Source organism: Phascolarctos cinereus, unplaced genomic scaffold (genome assembly GCF_003287225.1).
Source record: "Phascolarctos cinereus isolate Bilbo 61053 unplaced genomic scaffold, phaCin_HiC Scaffold_3;HRSCAF=262, whole genome shotgun sequence".
NCBI lineage: Eukaryota > Metazoa > Chordata > Mammalia > Diprotodontia > Phascolarctidae > Phascolarctos > Phascolarctos cinereus.
Window position 1 is genome coordinate 106,260,058 of NW_027555736.1, and position 18,896 is coordinate 106,278,953.

At 40.8% G+C, this 18,896-nt stretch overlaps 1 protein-coding gene across 1 annotated transcript in view; it reads left to right on the plus strand.

Moving 5' to 3' along the window:
* The window catches only part of COL17A1 (collagen type XVII alpha 1 chain), a 65,880-nt gene that overhangs the window by 12,246 nt on the left and 34,738 nt on the right, over positions 1 to 18,896 (plus strand). The window contains 14 exon segments of the mRNA XM_020987963.2: positions 451 to 495; positions 2,445 to 2,549; positions 4,091 to 4,222; positions 5,019 to 5,066; positions 6,213 to 6,248; positions 7,779 to 7,826; positions 7,946 to 8,089; positions 9,482 to 9,640; positions 10,425 to 10,496; positions 11,414 to 11,491; positions 12,407 to 12,475; positions 14,419 to 14,580; positions 16,489 to 16,578; positions 17,845 to 17,889. Coding sequence (XP_020843622.1) covers positions 451 to 495; positions 2,445 to 2,549; positions 4,091 to 4,222; positions 5,019 to 5,066; positions 6,213 to 6,248; positions 7,779 to 7,826; positions 7,946 to 8,089; positions 9,482 to 9,640; positions 10,425 to 10,496; positions 11,414 to 11,491; positions 12,407 to 12,475; positions 14,419 to 14,580; positions 16,489 to 16,578; positions 17,845 to 17,889 — 1,233 coding nt within the window.

Below are 18,896 nucleotides of genomic sequence, written 5' to 3' on the forward strand. Positions count from 1 at the left end.
AGGGCACTGAGGCTCCTACCTCGTTGTAGCAGAACTCTGGTCTATCAGGCCTGCACAATACAGGGTTACTGCCTCTCACTCCCTGTCCCCCACTGAGCCACCAGCCCCAAACATGTCATCAGCATGGTATCCCTTACTCACGGGCTCCATCTTACCCCTTTCTCCTTATGCTAGGAGATTGGGCTATTGGAGAGAACAGAGACTTGAAATGGAAGGACTGAATGTACCTAACTGGAACAGACCACACACACACATTTGTCCCAGGTGCCAGAATTCCTAGTTATATCTCTGACCTATAGCAAACAGTTCTGTGAAAGTCTGCTGTACTACAGTTAGACTAAGGCAGGTGATTATCCTACTTGACCCCCACTCCCCGCCCCAACTTGCCCAAGGTTAGAAGGAGATTTCTGTGGGATACACCATTTTATCTCTTTCTTTTTCTTTCCCTAGTCATCACTGAAACAGTAACCACAAGACTTACATCCTTACCACCAAGTAAGTAGCTATTTTACTGTGTACTATCCACTTGAAATAAGGCATATTGTGTTTCTGTTTACCGGCACACAATTTTTATGAGAACGTAATTCCAGATTCAGCATATCTAAAATCATTACCATCATGAAAGCCTTGAATGACTTTTACATATATTTATATACACCCAGAGGGAAGCTTTTTGTCTGAGAGCACATGAGAGTGTTTGGGGTTAAACTGTGGTAAGAAAGAAATCTGCATAGCGAAGTTTTTGCCACCCTCCCACTTTCTTGCATGATAATTTTAGTGACAATGACTTAAAATGGATACATTTGGCACCAGAGCATACCAATTTAAAATGAAAAATTTATAACTCCAATAAGACTCTTACCCTCAAGCCAAAAGGAAGGCTTTGTGGTGCTATTAACATATGTGAGCATCTGCTGAGTACTTCACTCTGCACTCAGTACTTCACTTGCCTGCCGTAGGAAGAATGGGGATTTATTCCAGTTAAAGGAGCTGGGGTGGGATAGAAAAGATAGTAAAAATGAATCAGATGGTTTTCCTGCAAGTAGCCACCAACAATTACAACACCAAGCATTCAACTCAGTTTAATTGAATTAAGCAAGCATTTATTCAATTTTAAGCATTTATTTAATTGAAGACCCTATGCCAAACACTGTGTGGTATACAAATATGATTAAGACATAATCACTGATGTTTTGAAATAAGCTGGAAATTGAGGGATGCTGAGTCATGAAACAGACAGTGTCTGAAATATGCTTCAGAGTTCTGCGATGGCCTAGACAGCCACAATCACCCTGGTATCAATCCTCTTTGGGGAAGGATACAATATTAATGCATATTTTTATAATGACCTACAGGAAGACTCATATTGCATCATTGTCATGGTTTTGGCTAAAGTGAGGTCATGGTCTCCTAGGACTCAAAAGTGAAAGAGACTTTACAGACCATTTAATCCTCCTACCTCTTCATTTTCTAGAAAAAAGGAAACTGAGGTCAATAGAGGCAAACTGACTTTTTTAAGATCACACAAAACCAGATCCTTTGACCCAGAATCCAAGGTTCTGGGCACATCTAAATTCAACATTTAAAATGCTTGTTGAATTATGATTTTAATGTGAATGACTTAAAATGGCTAAAGTTGGTCCTCAGGCACATTGATTTAAAATAAAAAGTTAGCCCCAGTAGGCTAGTTAGCTCTTAAACTAAAGGCAGGACTAATGATACTACTAATTTATTGGAGCTTTCACAGAGTGCCCCAGTCTGTGATGCGGGAGACACAAGAAGGAGGTGACATGAGCTCCACAGCACAGAGGGCTTACAATCTCAGTTAGGAAAATTTTGCATTGAAGCATGAAATAACTAGACAATAGTAGCAGCTACACCCCTCTCTGGGCCTCAGTTTCTCCATCTTTAAAATGAGATTGAATGATTGCCAAGGTATCTCTAAGCTCTAAAATCACAAGATCATTCAATTTTACTATGTAATCAGACAATGATAACAAATAACAAATAAATTATAATTCATTTATTTTTAAAAACATCCAATATATGCCAGCACTATACCAGGTATTAAAGCAGGACTTCTTAACCTGGGCCCTGAGTACTTGGTTTTGTTTTTTTTTTTTTTTAATATTTAGACAACTGTATTTTAATATAACTGGTTTCTTTTGTAATTATGCACATTTTATCTTAGGCATTTTAAAACATTATTCTGGGATAAACTATTTCATATGTTTCATCAGAAAGAGTCCATGACTTAAAAAAAGTTAAGAATCCCTGGTGTAGAGGTAGAAAGACAAAAGCATAAATGAGGGAAATCAAAGCAAAGGGAATAATGAATGGGGGGGAGGGTCAAGATTTTCCAGAGGTGGCCTCAATGCAGAGGAGTTCTACCTCATTCCCTTACCCTAACCCACAAATTCTAATCTGGTTCTTGCTTCTGGCAGAAGGAGGGACCAGCAATGGGTATGCTAAAACGTCATCTCTCAGTGGAGGGAGCAGGCTGGAGAAGCAGAGTTTAACCCATGGCAGCAGCGGCTACATAAACTCCAGTAAGTATGGTATTGACACAGGGGCTAAAGGAGCAGAGATAGAAATCCAAGGCAGGAGGGGCAGCTAGGTGGAGCAGTGGGTAGAGCACTGACCCTGAAGTCAGGAGGACCTGAGTTCAAATCTGGCCTCAGACTTATAACACTCACTAGCTGGGTGACTCTGGGCAAGTCACTTAACCCCAACTGCCTCACTAAAAAACAAACAAACAAAAATAAAACCCCAAGGCAGGGGAAGTTGGAGATGTGGAACACCAAAGTGGTGTACAGGGATATTGATAACAGCTTCTACCACATACCCAACTTCTCAAGAACATTAAGATAATACATAACCCAAAGTGAGTGGAGCTTAAAAGTATTTGCGATCATTCACATTAAAATCCCAATGTAAACATGAATGATTAATCAATAGGACTTAATGGAGAAAGTGTTTGCCTCTGCCCACTTAACTCACCTCCCTTTCTTCTCACTCAATTGTAAGCCATCTCCTTTCAAGTATGTACAGTGCTTTTAAAAAATAATTTCCAATTTAATATGTATAATATAATCATACATGTAGAGTCTATATCAGATTGTGAGCTGTCTTGGGGAGGGAAGAAGGAAGGGATGGGGAAAAATGTAGAACTCAGGGGCAGCTAGGTAGCATAGTGGATAGAGCACTGGCCCTGGAGTCAGGAGGACCTGAGCTCAATCCAGCCACAGACATTTACTAGCTGTGTGACCCTGGGCAAGTCACTTAACCCTGATTGCCTCCAAGAAAAAAAGAAAGAAAAAGAATTTAAAAATCAAAATCTTATCCAAGTTAATGTCAAAAGCTATTAATTATAAATTTTTAAAAAATTAATTTCTAATTTTACTATCTGCAATAACTATAATCACAGCCCACAAGAGAACCTTCAATGTTGGGTTCATGATGGGCTACAGTGAGTTACAGTGTACAGATGAGTACAGTGTTGTGCAAGACTCCACTGGTCAACCTTCCCCTAGAATTCCTTCGTTCCTAGGGAAACAATCTTTTTCAAGCAAAAAAGTAAGCTACAGGAACGCTGTTAAGATATTATGTGCCCCAGAAATAACCTAGTCCAAATGCTTCTTCCTTTAGTGGGGAGAAGGAAACCCTGTTTAACTGATGAGTATGACATTCATATCTACATATATTGGGGTCCAACTGAACAGTGGCCTAAGCTTAAATTCCATCAAATTTTTTCCAGATCTTGATTTCCCTGCCCCTGCTTTGGGTTATTGCAGGCTCCAGAAATTTAATAATCATGCATCCACAGGCTCTCCCTTCTTTCCTGGGTCTCCAGCGGATGGTGCAGTAATACCAACTCTATAAGGGTTAAAATGTCATTTCACCACTAAATGTAGAAAATATTCCTTCTTTAAGAAACAATTAAAGGCATTCACTGGCTCCTTTTCTATATTTTTATTATGATTACTTCTTATACATAGCCTGAGATTATTGAGTCTGGTTGGGAACACATTAACTGCTAAATTCCTCTCTGCAGGAATACTATAAAAGTCAATCTTTTTTATATTCATAGGTGGAAGTTTAAGAGGGAATGCCTCTACTTCCAGCTACAGGAGGGCTCAGTCTCCTGCCTCTATGCTCCCCAATTCACCAGGCTCAACCTTTGAAAGGAAAAGTCATGCCACCCACCATGCAACATACGAAGGTATCAGTACTATAGGCTTTAGAGTTGGCCTGTCTCTTTTGCTACGTCAAGCACATGCATTTGCTACATATGGAACATTGATCATCTGTGTACTCCTGTCTCCCTTGTCCCTTTTTCTCTCTTCTCTCAAATATTTTATGGACTCACATCCAATTGGTTATATCCTATTACATGGTTTATTAGGAATATTAATTCCTTATGTAGAGAAAACTCACATAATAGATTCAGTGCCAGCCACATACTATGTAGGGGGTAAGGTGCATGGGAAGTCTAAGCTACTAGAGAGATATAATAGTTACTCGGGTCAGTATTTTAGGACCAAGTAGGGTTCAGAGTTCCATTTCAACAAAGTTCCCATTCTTTACCAAAGTTATAGGCATCCCTACAACCAGAGGCACATTTATCTCTTTTAAAGGTCCCATGCTGATGTGATTGTAGTGGGAGTAAGAAAGAAGGAACTTGTATGAAAGGGAATGGAGGGAAGGGGTGGTAAGAATGTCTCCTTTCTTGGAAATTCATCACAAATATAAAGACCTCTTTGCTTGAAGCTCTTATCAAAGGCAGGACCAATTTTAGACTAGCAACTAGTAGAATGAAGAGCTACAACCAAATCCGATGGGAGATATTAACCTTTTATTCTATAAGTCTATCTACCATTTGTCTTTCCTTTGGGAGATGGTGGTGAAAAGGGTTCCTCATTTTCTTCTCAAAATGTACCATATTATGTTGAGTAAGCTTCTCAAAAGCCCCACTTGTCCACACTCACATTTATGCTAAATGTTTGATTCTTCCTTAGGGAGCTCCAGCGGGAATTCTTCTCCAGAATACCCTCGGAAGGAATTTGGTATGTTCTTTCATTACTTCTAGTGGAAGTGGGAGGTTATGGCCACAGGAAGTTGCCATAGGACGAAATATCATATGTTAGATGGCTGTTCTTGAAGCACTCTGACCCTGGATGTGCGTTGAAGATACAGTAACCTATTCTAAATGCCTTGTTCACTGAAGCATCTTCATGGATAATCAATCACATTCACTTGCCATCTTGAAGTCAGACATTACAAAAGGCTTAGACAAGGGTGTTCCCAAGGACAAACTAAAATGTGGGGATTTTGTTTTCCAAAACAGGATCAATAGGACAGTCCTAGTAATGAGACATAGTGGGTTGTACCATCCAAATCCCAAACAATATATATCCTATCACTTACCCCTGCTTTTCTTTTAAGTGGCTTTGCTCCAAAGTTTGCCACATATCCTGGTTTGTAAAGTCCTGAACTGTTTCCAGAAGTAAACACAATCTTAAATATCTTTCTACTTTTCATTGTATTTTTATCCTCATATATTAATTGATGATGTTCTTATAATGATTGAAAGTTCAGATTTCTTTGCTTACATTAGGAAAAAACCAAATAACAGAAAAACAAAGGGAAAACTTGGAAATTATTATTATTGAATTCATTCAATCCTTGTAGTCTGCTAACCTGGAAAATTCAAGTCTCCTAATTGACTTTTTAAAACCATAATTAACATTGGTTCTTCAATTAACTGGGTAAATGCTAACTTTCCCTATCACTTTTGCACATGGCCAGCATTTATTATGTACCACAAGATAGTGTGTTATAGTGGATAGAATATAGGACTTGAAGATAAGAAGAACGAGGTTTAAAATCCTGATTCTGGCTCTTAGCTAGAGGTGTGATCATTTTGCCAGTCACTTAACTTCTCTGAGACTCAGGTATCTCCCTGAGACTCTAAGAGATAGACAAACATGTGAGGACTAAATGAATATGTATATACCAAATGTATGTGAAGTGTTTTGTGATCCATAAAGAGCTGTATAGATAACAGCTATTATTGCCCACTGTATACATCGCATTACACGAGGCTCCTACCTAGACAAGCTAGCACCCTGCAATGTGCCTAGTACTAATTGTTAATTTTTTACCATGGCTTCTATTAAGCATGGCTGAGACTTCTTCCCTTTTCCCCACAGGATCTTCCTCCACCAGAGGACGGAGCCAGACTCGAGGTGAGCTAAAATTGTTGGCGCAATCCCTGTCTTCAAGAAATTTACAATCTTCTGGCCATCTTTTATTTTTGTCTGTTTGCTCCTTTGTGATAAGTTGGGATTTAATAGTGATTCAGCAAGCCTTGTGGGACAGGCTTCAGGTGAACAGCAAAAATCTAGATGTAAAAGCTTTGTTCTGCTTTGGATAATCTCAAGATTCCATTCAATTCAACAAACATTGGTTTAGCACTATGTGCAATGCCTTCTGTATAGCTAAAAGATATAAAAAAGAATTTAGATAGAGGGCCTGTCTTCAAGGAACTTAGAATCACAGCTGCCACATTGCATTCCAAACCAATATTACTGTTCTACACAGAATTCTGTTTTGTAACCTGTAAGTGACTATGTAAATGTGAGCTGTGATTATTCTTTTTCCTGGCTATCTGTTTGAATTGTATTTTCATGGTTCATATGATGAAAAATACTCCCTTTTTATTCTCATTAGTCAGACAAGAAGAACTCTCTATGGTAATTTATCAATCTCACCACCTCGTAAGAGGCAGGTGCATCAGAAGGGAACATATCCTTTCAACCAGCTAGAGAAAACTGTTCTTGACAAGCAGCATGAAAAGAACGATAAAAATACAGTCCTTTTTAGGCTTTAGATAAGGAGCTGCATGGTATAGTGGACAGAGTGCTAGGGAGACCTGAGTTTGAACCCCACCTCTGAGACTTGCCAGTTGTATGATCACATGCATGTCATTTCACCCCTCTTGAGACTCAGTTTCCTCATCTGTAAAATTGGGATATCTGCTATTATCACAGAGTTATTGTGAGTCTCAAATGAGATTGTATAAAGCACTTTGCAGTTTAAAGCACTAGATAAACATAGTTATCATTCAACAAAATGAACACCATTGACTCTCCCAATGTTCTCCAAAGACCCGAGGCAAATTTGTTTGAGGGTCTTGATTATCATCAGTAACCCAAACATGTTGTGAGGTTTGTAAAGTTCAAAAGTTTGAGTGGGTGCTCCAGATATCTAAATTTCCCAAATGCAATGAGCCTGTTGATAACAAGCTGATAATATCACAAGAAATTATATAGGTTTGTTTCCCTGCTGTTTCCATATAAAGATAGATATGTGAATAAGCCCGTTTTTAGGGCACTCCGACACATAGGATGCTCAGGAGACAGGAGAGTAAGCTCTTCTTCAAGCCCTAAAAAGCTTGCTTGTCCTCAATCCTTTTCAGATAGGGTCCTTGTAGATCCCCTGTCCAGAGCTGATTTGCCCATTGGGAATTTTAGTTGAGCCTCGCCATATGACCTTGGGGCATCTCCTGAAACTCCTGAATCCTTGTGGAATGCCAATAAATAGAGCTTCTCTTCTTCTTACTGAATTAAGAGCTTTGTGAACTACTTACCGCTAACGGCCATTTCATGTTCATGCTCCATGGGAAACTGGACTTCCCAGAGCATCACTTTCTTTGCAGGACCAGATTCATCATGTTCCTTCCCTTTATGGCCTTCTCCTTTTCTTCTATTTCGCAGAGAGTGAAATTCGTGTTCGCCTGCAAAGTGCTTCCCCATCTACCCGATGTGAGTTCTTTAGCTTCTTACTAGAGAGAACAAGAGGGTAAATAACAAATATTCCTGTGGCAGCTGGGGTTAGGGAAGAGCCTCATGACTAATGAGAAGGTTTCTGGATTCTTGGCCAGGGACAGAATTGGATGATGTGAAACGTTTGCTCAAGGGAAGCCGATCAGCCAGTGCAAGTCCCACTCGGAACTCCTCTAACACCCTCCCCATCCCCAAGAAGGCTACTGTGGAAACCAAGATGGTGACTGAGAGCTCTCAGTCAGGTAAGTGCCAGAGAAGGTGAGGTAGAGGGGCTGTCAGCAAAAGAAGCAGATTTATCTTAGCCCAGGAAAACTCTCTGGGCCCTGAAATGAATTTCAGACTGTGGTCCATACCTTGAAGAGCATCAAGTACCTTTTCTTTTCTGTAACGTTCAAAAAACATAGGCTGTGTCCTTTGTAAATATGTTTGGCCAAACGCCCCCCAGATTGCTGGCCCATCTCCTAATACCTAAAGATTTCGTTTCTCGAAAGAATTATCCACCAGACTTCCTCATCACAGACTACCCCAGACAAGATTAGGTTTGTTTTCCTTTTGACACCATGCTACACTGGGCATGTGGGGACAGCTCTAGCTTTTGAGAAAGCAGTCAGACTGCCAAGGGGAGCTAGTGGGACTTTTTGAGAAGATTTTTTTATTTCTCTTAAATACATGTCAGGGCTTACAGGAGTAGCAGCTATTAGCTAAGTCCCACCTGTCCTGAAGGACTGCTCTTTGTGATTCTATGCAGGTAACCTATCAGGCAAATCAGGCAGCATTACTTCAAATGAGAATGAGGGTAGGAGACAGGGAGGAAGGGAGATCAGGGAAGGGAAGGCAAGGGAAGGGAAGACAAGAGAAGGAAAGGAAAGGGATTTATTTAAGCAGTTTCAGATTAGCAAACTTTTATTAAATGCCTACTTTTGCAGAGGTAATGAGGTAAAGTAGGGAATAGAATACTCTAGGAGTCAGGAAGACCAAGGTTCAAGTTCTTCCTCAGACAACATCTTGACTCTGCGACCATGGGCAAGTCATTTAACCTCTGCCTCAGACAGATCTCTAATGCTATAAGTTACAGAAGAGGGAGCTCTCAAACCAAAAACTCTCCCCAGTGATGAAATCTTAGGTCTAGGATAGAGATTCTTAATCTGAAATCCGTGAACTCCTTTTTGTTTTTGCTTTTTGCTTGTTTGTCTTGGTGAGGCAGTTGGGGTTAAGTGACTTGCCCAGAGTCACACAGCTAGTGAGAGTTATGTGTCTGAGGCTGGATTTGAACTCAGGTCCTCCTGACCCAGGGCCAGTGCTCTATCCACTGCACCACCTACCTGTCCCTGAACTCATTTTTTAAAAAATACATTTTGTTAACTTTATTTCAATATAATTGATTTCTTTTGTAAACCTATATGTTTAAAGACATTATTCTCAGAAGTCCATAGGCCTTACCAGATTGCCAAAGGGATCCATAGCACAAGAAAGGTTAGGAACTCATGGCCTAGACCAAAAAAAAAAAAATCTCAGAGTGCTTTGTTAGGTACTGGAGAATGAAAAATAGTCTGGTTTGTTATTCTATTGCAGAGATTTAGGAGGCAAGTTTTGATTCTTTTAATACTGATATATGTTTGTTGTGTGCTTCCCAGTATCAGGCACTTATGATACAACTATCGTAGATGCTAACCTCCCCTCCTACATGTGGTCCTCTACCTTACCTGCGGGTTCATCCATGGGAGCTTACCACAACAACATGGCAGCCCAGAGCTCTTCCCTCCTCAATACAAATGCTTATTCCACAGGATCAGGTACAGTAACAATATATACTCTCATCTACTATCTTCTAGGGTTTCTTTTATTTTGAAGATTGACACATTTTAGCCAAACTCCCAAAGTCCCTCCACTTCACAACGTGCCTGTTTGATACTTTCAAAGGAAATTTAGCTCCTGCACATGGATTAATTTCTAATTAAGACGTCCTCATTAGGTACCCATTACATTGCTACTAGATTTGGAAAAGACCTTGGAGGAGAGAGACATAGCTGAATGAAAATTAACCAAAGAGCCTCTCCACTATTTCTGAGCTTTCTGATCTTGGCCAAATCCCCTAACCTCTCTGAGCTCTGTAACATGGGGCTGCCCAAGACAGGGAGCTGGACCAGATGTTCTGTTGATGTCTCTTCCAGGTCGGTAGCTATATCCCAAAGTAAGACCACCAAACAAAGTTTTGACTCTGTGATTTTAAGCACAGCATCTGGTTCTTGTTGGTTTTTTTTTTAATCTCAAGTATTATTTGCTCCTGTTCTTCCATGATGATAAGCTTACAGACTAATGAAACCATAATCCATTTGGGGGGATTGGAAGAGGCCTTAGAGGTCCTCTAATCCAATTCCCCACATGAAGCATCAGAACCTCCTCCCTGCAAATATGCTTGATAAATGATCATCCAACCGCTACTATTATTGTTCCTATTTCACAAATGAGGCAAACTGAAGCTTCCCCTTGGTTCCTCTAAGACTTGACACCTGTCCCATGCCGGGCCAGTCTCTAAATAGATCAGCTAATAACCTTCATCGTTGCCTCCTCTTTCAGTGTTTGGTGTTCCCAACAATATGGCTTCCTGCTCACCCACTCTACACCAAGGGCTCAGCACCTGCTCTTCAGGTCAGTGCTGATCTTTTTCTAACTATGACTTCTAGAGGCAACACGTAAGTGAACTCTCTCCTTGGGCAGGGATCTATCAGTGGTTCCCAGAAAGTATGTCATTTCTCCTTGGCCCAAACTGAACCCACTTACACACACACACACATGCACACACACACACACACACACACACACACACGCACACACACACCCCTCTTTGCTGTCAATTAATCTCTCAGGGCTCATTAGAAAGATGAAGGTGTTGGATCAGATGACATCTAAAGTTTCTGCGAGCCCAAAATCTATGGTCTTATGATCCTCAAGTAGAAGCAGGGTTCTGCCAGTCATTCCTTCAAGCATTGAACCTAACCTAGGCCTAGGAGGAAGAGATAAAAGAAATATGACGACACAAGAGGAATCTGCTTCCAAGAAGGTGAAAGAGAAACTAGCTCTCCAATTCTAATGAGGCAAAGCATATTTTCTATACAGACTTCATTGCTGAGAGAGAATCTGTTGGTTTCTGAAGGCCCTAACTTGGGAAAGGGGTATTCAAGGCCACTTCCGCATTACCTTCCACTGGCAGGCCTCGCAGCACAGTAGGAAGAGGGATGGTTCCAGAGTCAGGGGAGCTGCATTCACATCCCAGCTCGGCCATTTATTATTTGTGTGAGCTCGGGCTTCAGTTTCTTAATCTACAAAATAAGGGGGTTGAACCAGATGACTTTTACCCTTGATCTCTATAAAGGGATGATGAAATCACACCAAATCCCTTTGCTTCCAAGCTGGTTTGTTCTCTTCCTACCTGTCAATGACCTACTAATTTTTATCACATCCTTCTCTGATTCTCCATTCATCCTCCCAGGAGGCAGGACATAACAAAGATCCCCTCCTAATCATTGCACCTCTCCTTGACTTGCTCTTCTAAATTCCTTTCACAGTATTTGGCGTCCAAAACAACTTGGCTCCTAGCTCTTCCACCCTGGCTCATGGAACATCCACCACCACCACTTCTACAGGTGAGTTGCCATGGAGTTCAGGGGCAGGAAATTCAACCCATACAGAGTGCATATATGTATCCCAGCTTCAGTGCTTTCACTTTCAGGCCCAAATGTCTATTGAAATTTCTCCATTTCTCCAACTCGATAAACACTGTACCTGAAAGCAATTGATAAAACACTTCTGAGGGTGCCCACCTTATCACATGCCAGGATGTGTGTAAGGAGCTCAGAAAGGGATTCTGTGAAGAGCAGAACTGGCTGCACTTCAGTCTATACCTAGCAGCATGAAGGTGCCTAGCAGCCCAACTTGGGTCTGCTCTGTAAATTCCCAAATAAACAAGTCAGACCAGTGGTCTCATCAGCCCAAGATCCTAATTTAAGCAATGGCCAAAATCAAAAAGTATTTATTTGTGGAACACTTACTAGGTACTCAGTCCTTTACTGGGTACTCTGGGAAGGAAATACAGAAAAGTGGAAGAATGAATCCTTCCCCTCAGACAGCTTATAGTCTAGCCAGAGAGACAAGACTTGGAGGTATAAAGCAATTAAATATAAGAATACAAGACAGCACCCAATGAAATGTTAAAATGTGAGTTACAAGAGGTGTCTTGCTATATGAGTTCAGAAAAATGGTATGTATACCAAAGGGGAATGGAGTAGTCAGAGCAGGATTCATGGAGTTGGAAGGTCTTGAGCTGGGTTTGAAGGACTGTGATGAAAGGAGAAAAAGTAAATTGAGGCCTCTGAGTATACAGTCTTTAGCCCCATCTCATAACCGCACGTATTTGAGAAGTTGATTTCTTTACACACTTTTTCATCTAGTGAGATTGTTTCTAGCTAGGCTCTCTGCTGGATTTTACTCAGGTACAGCTGGACTGGAATAGCCACCCCTGCACACTGATATCCTTTATTCTGTTGATTCATTTCTTCTAGTGTATGGAGTAAAGAAAAACATGCCCCAGTCTCCCACTGTTGTAAGTACAGGCGTAAGCACCTCTGCAGGTGAGTGTCCCCAGAAGACAGATTTGTGGTGGGAGAGAATAGTTCCACTTGAGTACAGGGATATTAACTCCCTAAACCCCATAGCCTAATTCCACATAGGCTGAGTAGAAAGCAAGTTATTGTGCACAGAGTGCTAATATTGGAGTCAGGAAAACCTGGGCTCAAATCCTGTCTCTGATTTACTAGCTGTGTGGTCATAGGCAAGTCTCTTAATTTTTCTCAGCCTTGGTTTTCTCATCCATAAAATGGGAATTAAATACCTATAGTACAGACCTGGCCAGGTCATTTAACCTCTCAGTGACCCCATATATCTCTAAGAAAATAAATTGCAGACCGATTAGCAATTTGCATTGGCAGCAAGAGCTTCCGTACCAGGGAGCTCCCTACGCTGAAGAGATCATAGGCCTGGACAAAAAAAAGAAAAAAGTACCTACCTCACTGGGTTGCTTAACTTACAAACTTTAAAGCATTTATTATATGTAAAGTAATATATTAGTATAGTCTGAAGGCTACAGGTACATAGCACCCTCAAGACATATTGACACACTACAAATACATATGAGACATTAAATGATCCTCTCTCTGCCAATAAGTGAAAGTCTTGCTTTAGGTAGGATACCCTGTTAAAGAGAAACAGGGCAAGGTCTACTCTAACGGGTCAATCTGGCTCCCCCAAGCTCACCTGCCAGCTTTCAGGCACTCACAGATCCTGCCTGCCCTCTCCCTGGCCTCCCTGCTTTGGAGGGGTAGGCTCTAACATTGCAGAGCCGTTCTCAAGTCTCTGTAACCATCCCAGGAGTGTAAAGTGGGGAGGGTGGGGGGGTGGGGGGGAGGAAAGCAAACACATCTCAGAAGGTGTTCAACCTCACCAGTTTACGTAGCAGCCCTCACCTGCCTCAGTACATGTCTAACCAGTGACTTTCCATATATTCCTGAACCAGATCTGCCTAAATGGGGGGAGGGGGATCTTGCATCATTTGCACAGTTGGTAGAGGCCCTAAATCTCGAGAAGAGTAGCCAGCTCTGTGGTGTACCAGCCCAGTCTTAGAAAGCTGACTGAGCCATTTAATGTCCAGGCTGGCCATGGGTTCCCTAGGAGTGTCTTTGGTTATGATAGTGACCATGGCAATGATAAGTGACTTATCATTGATCAACTATAAATAAATGCAAAGCATGATGTGAATTTATATTATTATTATTATTATTATTATTATTATTATTATTACTCTTTATTATTGCTAATATCAGGGCTGTTGTTACTCAGTAGAGGACTCCTAGGTTCACATGAGCTAATATCTTTTCCCCCTTTATCATTCCTGGCCTTCATTTCTACCTTCTTCCTTTCCTATTCTCTGATACCTTTGTCTCCTTTCCCATTCTATTTCTCCTTTTTGGTTTCTCTTTCTCTATTCCCTCCTCTCTCTTCTTCCTATTACCTCTAGGACAAATATAAACTCTTTTGTTTTATATTTAAAGCTCTTCACAATCTGGCCCTTTCCTATCATCCAGGACTTCCTGCCTATCATTCCCCTACACTCACTCTACAGTCTAGTCATACTGGTATATTTGCTTTTCTTCATACAAGAAGGCCTATCTCCTATCTCCATGCCTGTCTATTGGTTGTATCCATCCCTAGAAGACTTTTCCTTCTCACCTTCCCCTCTTAAAACCCTTAGTTTCTTCAAGACTCAACTGAGGCTCCACTTTTTGAAAGAGGCCTTTCACTGGGCCCCCAGCTGTTAATGCTTTCCCTTCAAAAGTTGCCTTGCATCCACTTTGTATGTATCTTGTATATACACATACACCCATACACATATTGTCTCCTGTTTGGAGCCCATATGTAGTAAGCCCAGCGTATAATAAGCGCTTAATAAGTGCTTGTTGATTCATTAACCTCTCTTCTTCCTTCCCTTCATCTTCACCCACATCTGCCTCTTTTCCAGCAGGTACCGCAAGCTCCCACAGTGATGACCTGCTACGCAAGGACTGTAAGTTCTTGCTGCTGGAGAAGGACAACGCCCCAGCCAAGAAAGAGATGGAGCTGCTGATCATGACCAAAGACAGCGGGAAGGTCTTCACCGCTTCCACCACCGGTCTCAGTACAAGTAAGTGTAGACCCCTTGAGGATGGTGTCTGGGGAAGAAATGGGAAATCCAGGAGATAGGAATCCCAATGATACAGACTACTAGTCTGTAAAAAAATAAAAATAAAAAAAAATACAGACTACCATGGGCACCCTACTTATAAAGCTGCCATGATCCCATTCAACAGAAAAGTGTCAGCTTAGAGGCAGTCACAGGATCTAACTTGAGTACAAAAACTAGACAAAATCAGGATAAAAATTTTAGCTCCTGTTCCTAGTGTGACCGGCTGCTAACAGTGTGACTTTGGAGATCCTCAGAAGCTGTATGACATAACATATATCATGCTGGACCCAGAGCCAGGAAGATTTGGCTTCAATTCCTTCCCATACACATACTGGCTGTGTGACTCTGGGGGAAATTCCTTAGCCTCTCTGAGCCTTGGTTTCCTCATCTTTAAAATGAGGATAATAATGGCATTCATATCATAGGATGGTTGTATATAACATGTCTAAGAAACCTTAAAATGCTGTACAAATATGAGCTATTATTATTTTCAACCTTTTCAAACATGAGCACCTCTTTTTCATGTAAAAAAATTTTTGTGGACCCATCACCTAACAATATTGGTATCTGTTGATTAAGAAAATATGTAATACAAAGCTACTATGAATTCAGTAACACTTTCAAATAAATTTATAATAATCAAACAGCATCTACATCCATTTGAAAAATAACAACACTTACCAATATAAATAGACATGTATGTGTGTATATATGTTACACACGCACACACAAATGTGTAAGAGGCAATGTAACCTAGTGCAGAAAGTGCTGAACTTGGAGTCAGGAATACCTGAGTTCAAATCCTGCCTCTGACCCTTACTGGCTATATAACCCTGGGAAACTCTCTGAGCCTCAGGCACTTCTTTACAGCTTTAAATTGAGACAATTTCTATTCAGTGTAAAGGCTATTACACTGATAAAATAATAATAATAATAATAATAATAATAATAATAATAATAGCTAACATTTATATAGCACTTATTATGTGCCAGGCATTGTGCTAAGTGCTTTATAATTATTTTCTCCTTTGATCCTCCCAATATCCCTGGGAGTAGATGGTATTATAATCTTCATTTTACAGATAAGGAAACTGAGGCAAATGGAGGTTAAGTGACTTGCCCAGAGTCATACAGCTAGCAAGTATCTGAGGTCAGATTTCAGTTCTTCCTGCTTCCAGGCCCAGCACTCTATCCACTCTAACATCTAGCTGCCCCGTAATCATGAGTCCTTGATGCTTTGACATAATAAATATATATGGCATATTATTTATTCAGTCTACAGAGGTTATGTTTACTCATTTATAGATTCATATATCAATTTGCTGACCCCTTGAAAAAAACAACTCTACAACTCCCCAGAGATCCTATTGGGGAACACTTCTTTAAGTCAAGAGGAAGGATCAATAACTTTAAAAGCCAATGAATATGATCCTTGAACTTTAGTTTGGCCATTTTTTTTAGAGGAAAAGTGGACAGGTAAATACCTGAGCTCTCTTAAGTCCATCTGGCCACCTTTAAGCACTCACCATTCCTCTGTAGCTGCTGCCTTCCTAAGACCAAAGCCAAAATGCAGTAGCAAAAGGGAAGGCAGTTCCCGGAGAACACAAAATGAAGCATATTTGTTTGCCCATTGTGGAAGCAGCCTGACAGAGTTCTATATATAGAAATTAGCAAGTTCTAAGTTCAAATACTGACTCTGATTCTTGTATTCCGGGGCCCTGGTCAATGCCTCCAACAGTGCCCTAGGACTCACAGAAATCACAGCCCAACTGCCACCCTCATATTGGAGAGAGTTTCCCATGCTGCAAAATCACAGGTACTTCAGATATTCCTATATTTGATGTTTTCTGTTCTATCGTCCTTCAGCTTCATTCTCAGAAGACACTCTAAAAAAAGACAAGCAAGCAGTCTCATCCTCCTACATCTCTGACTCCTGTCTCAAGTCTGAAGCTAATGGTAAGAGCAGATCTGCTTGCTGGCCACCATTACTTGGGTCAGCTGTCATCCTACCTGCTTAACCCCTGCCCTGGTCTTACTGCTGTACTACAAGAAGTATCTTTGCTCCCTCTTCTCCAGTCTGGAATAGTCTGTCCCTATCTTGCTGGTTGATCTTTTTTTTTTAACTTCTTATTGATATCGTTTGATTTTATACCATCTTCATTTCCAAATCTATTGCTCTTCCCTCCCCACCCAACTAACCATCCATTGAAACAATACAAAAGAAAGAGGAGAGAAAAGCAGTTCAGTAAAACCTATGAATATTTCAACTGAGTCTGACAATTTATGCAATGTTCTATACCCATAGCCCTTCATCTTTGCAAAAAGAGAAGAATCACCACTAGTTTTCAAACCTGATAGCAAAACACATTTTCTACTGGTGAATTTCACAGCAGCAAACTGCTTTCCACTTTGGTGTCTATTTGGATAATTAAATTTCTGCATGTATAAGGTGTACAACATACGTATACTATGTAGAGGAAAAGCATGGCCTAGTGGAGATTGGTCCAGCCTTGGCATCAAGAGAGGCCAAGCTTTTAAGTCCTGGTCTGACTCATACTAGTAACCTCTCAAGAAATACATGCAGCTCTTTAAGAATCTAAGTTGTAGAAGAATTTCCAACCTGAATTGTGAAGGAAGTTTCCACACCAAGATTTCCCCCACACTGAAGAAATCACAGGTCCAAACCAAGCGAGAAAGAAAAAACAAAAAAAACTCCATACAATAAAATGTCACCAAGTTGCCTTGATTACCCAAAAGGACCACATGTTACTAAAAAGTCCAAGTTATGAAACATTTCGAAAGAAGCATAGTGTAGCTTCTTTTAGTACCCATAAAAGCACTACTGATGGGACCAGGGAAGAGGATCGGAGCTATAAGTCCTAGAATCTCTTCCAACTATTTTAGCCAAAATGTAAGCATCATTTGCAATTTTCATTTTCTGAGTTCAAGTACTGCTGCTTAAAGTGGTACTAGGGAAATGTGTGGGCTTTTATATATGGCTAAACATTCCTCCTTTTCACACTGTTCATTGGTTCGACAAACACTTTGCTTCGGTGGTGGCATAAAGGTAGATGAATTAGCCCATCTCATTCATATTTTTGTAAATTCCAAAGTCCAACTGACTGACTGTTGATATATCTGCTTGTGTTTGTGCCCTGTGAGCATTTCTTCAGTTCTATGAGAGAATGACATGATGGACTCTTGGTGTTTTTTTCATTTTAGGAGGCCTGAAGGTTGCATCCACCAAGGACAAAGCCACCTACGCAGGTAGAGGAGATCAGCTTTCATGCCCATTGCTTGGCAGAGTAGTCCACATTAGTGGGGAGGAGCACTTGACTGTTAAGGGACTAGATAATGACCCTCATAGTCTTTGAACACTCTGAAAATGATCAGGGTTTTTAAATAGTTACTTGAACAAAGACATAGATTTAAATGAAGACTACTCTACAGATCCCAGGGTTAAGCCTGAGGGAAAGAGGTGATAGGAGTGCTGACCAAGCTGGGGTAGCAGAGAGAGCGTGGTCTACTCTATGACTCTTCAGAGGGACCACCTGACAACCTTCCCATAGTAAACTCAAGCAGCAAGTCCTTTCTAAGGAAAAAAAATCATAGTGTAACTCGTGGGCCTAACCTTCCAGTCCCCCTGTATGTACTGGGGCTTGAAAATTGTTCTGATGTGGATTTTGAAATAGCAATATTTAAATGTAAGCTCCATGAGGGCAAATACCTTCTTTTTGGTTTTATTTCCCTCCTCCCCCTGTGTCTAGTGCTTTCCTATTTTCCAGTGTTTGTTGAATTGGATTTGCTCGGGAGCAGTATGTGATTAATAATAGCTGAATATGGAAGGCCTGGGTATAATTCCTGTCTCAGTCATTTACTAGTATGAAGAGTGAGACAATAAGCACTTATTTAGCACCTACTCTGTGCCAGGTAATATGCTAAGTGCTTTTACAATCACATGATTCTCACTAGGTACAATTATTAGCATCCATTTTCCCATTGTGGAAAACTAAGACAGAGAGGTGAAGTGTCTTGGCAGTGGTCACACATGGCTGCTACCTGTCTAAGTAAGATTTGAACTCCAGTTTTCCTGACTCCAGGCTCAGAGCTCTATCCACTGTACCGCTTAGTAGCCTCTGGTATAAGGCTCCTGTAAACAGTCCTGGCTGGGACTGGCTGCCTTGCAAAGGGGCCTGAGTCACTAAAGACTCTGGGAGTTGTATTTCTTCCTAGATTGAGAAGGAAGCATTCCGAGCCTACATGGGAAGACTTAT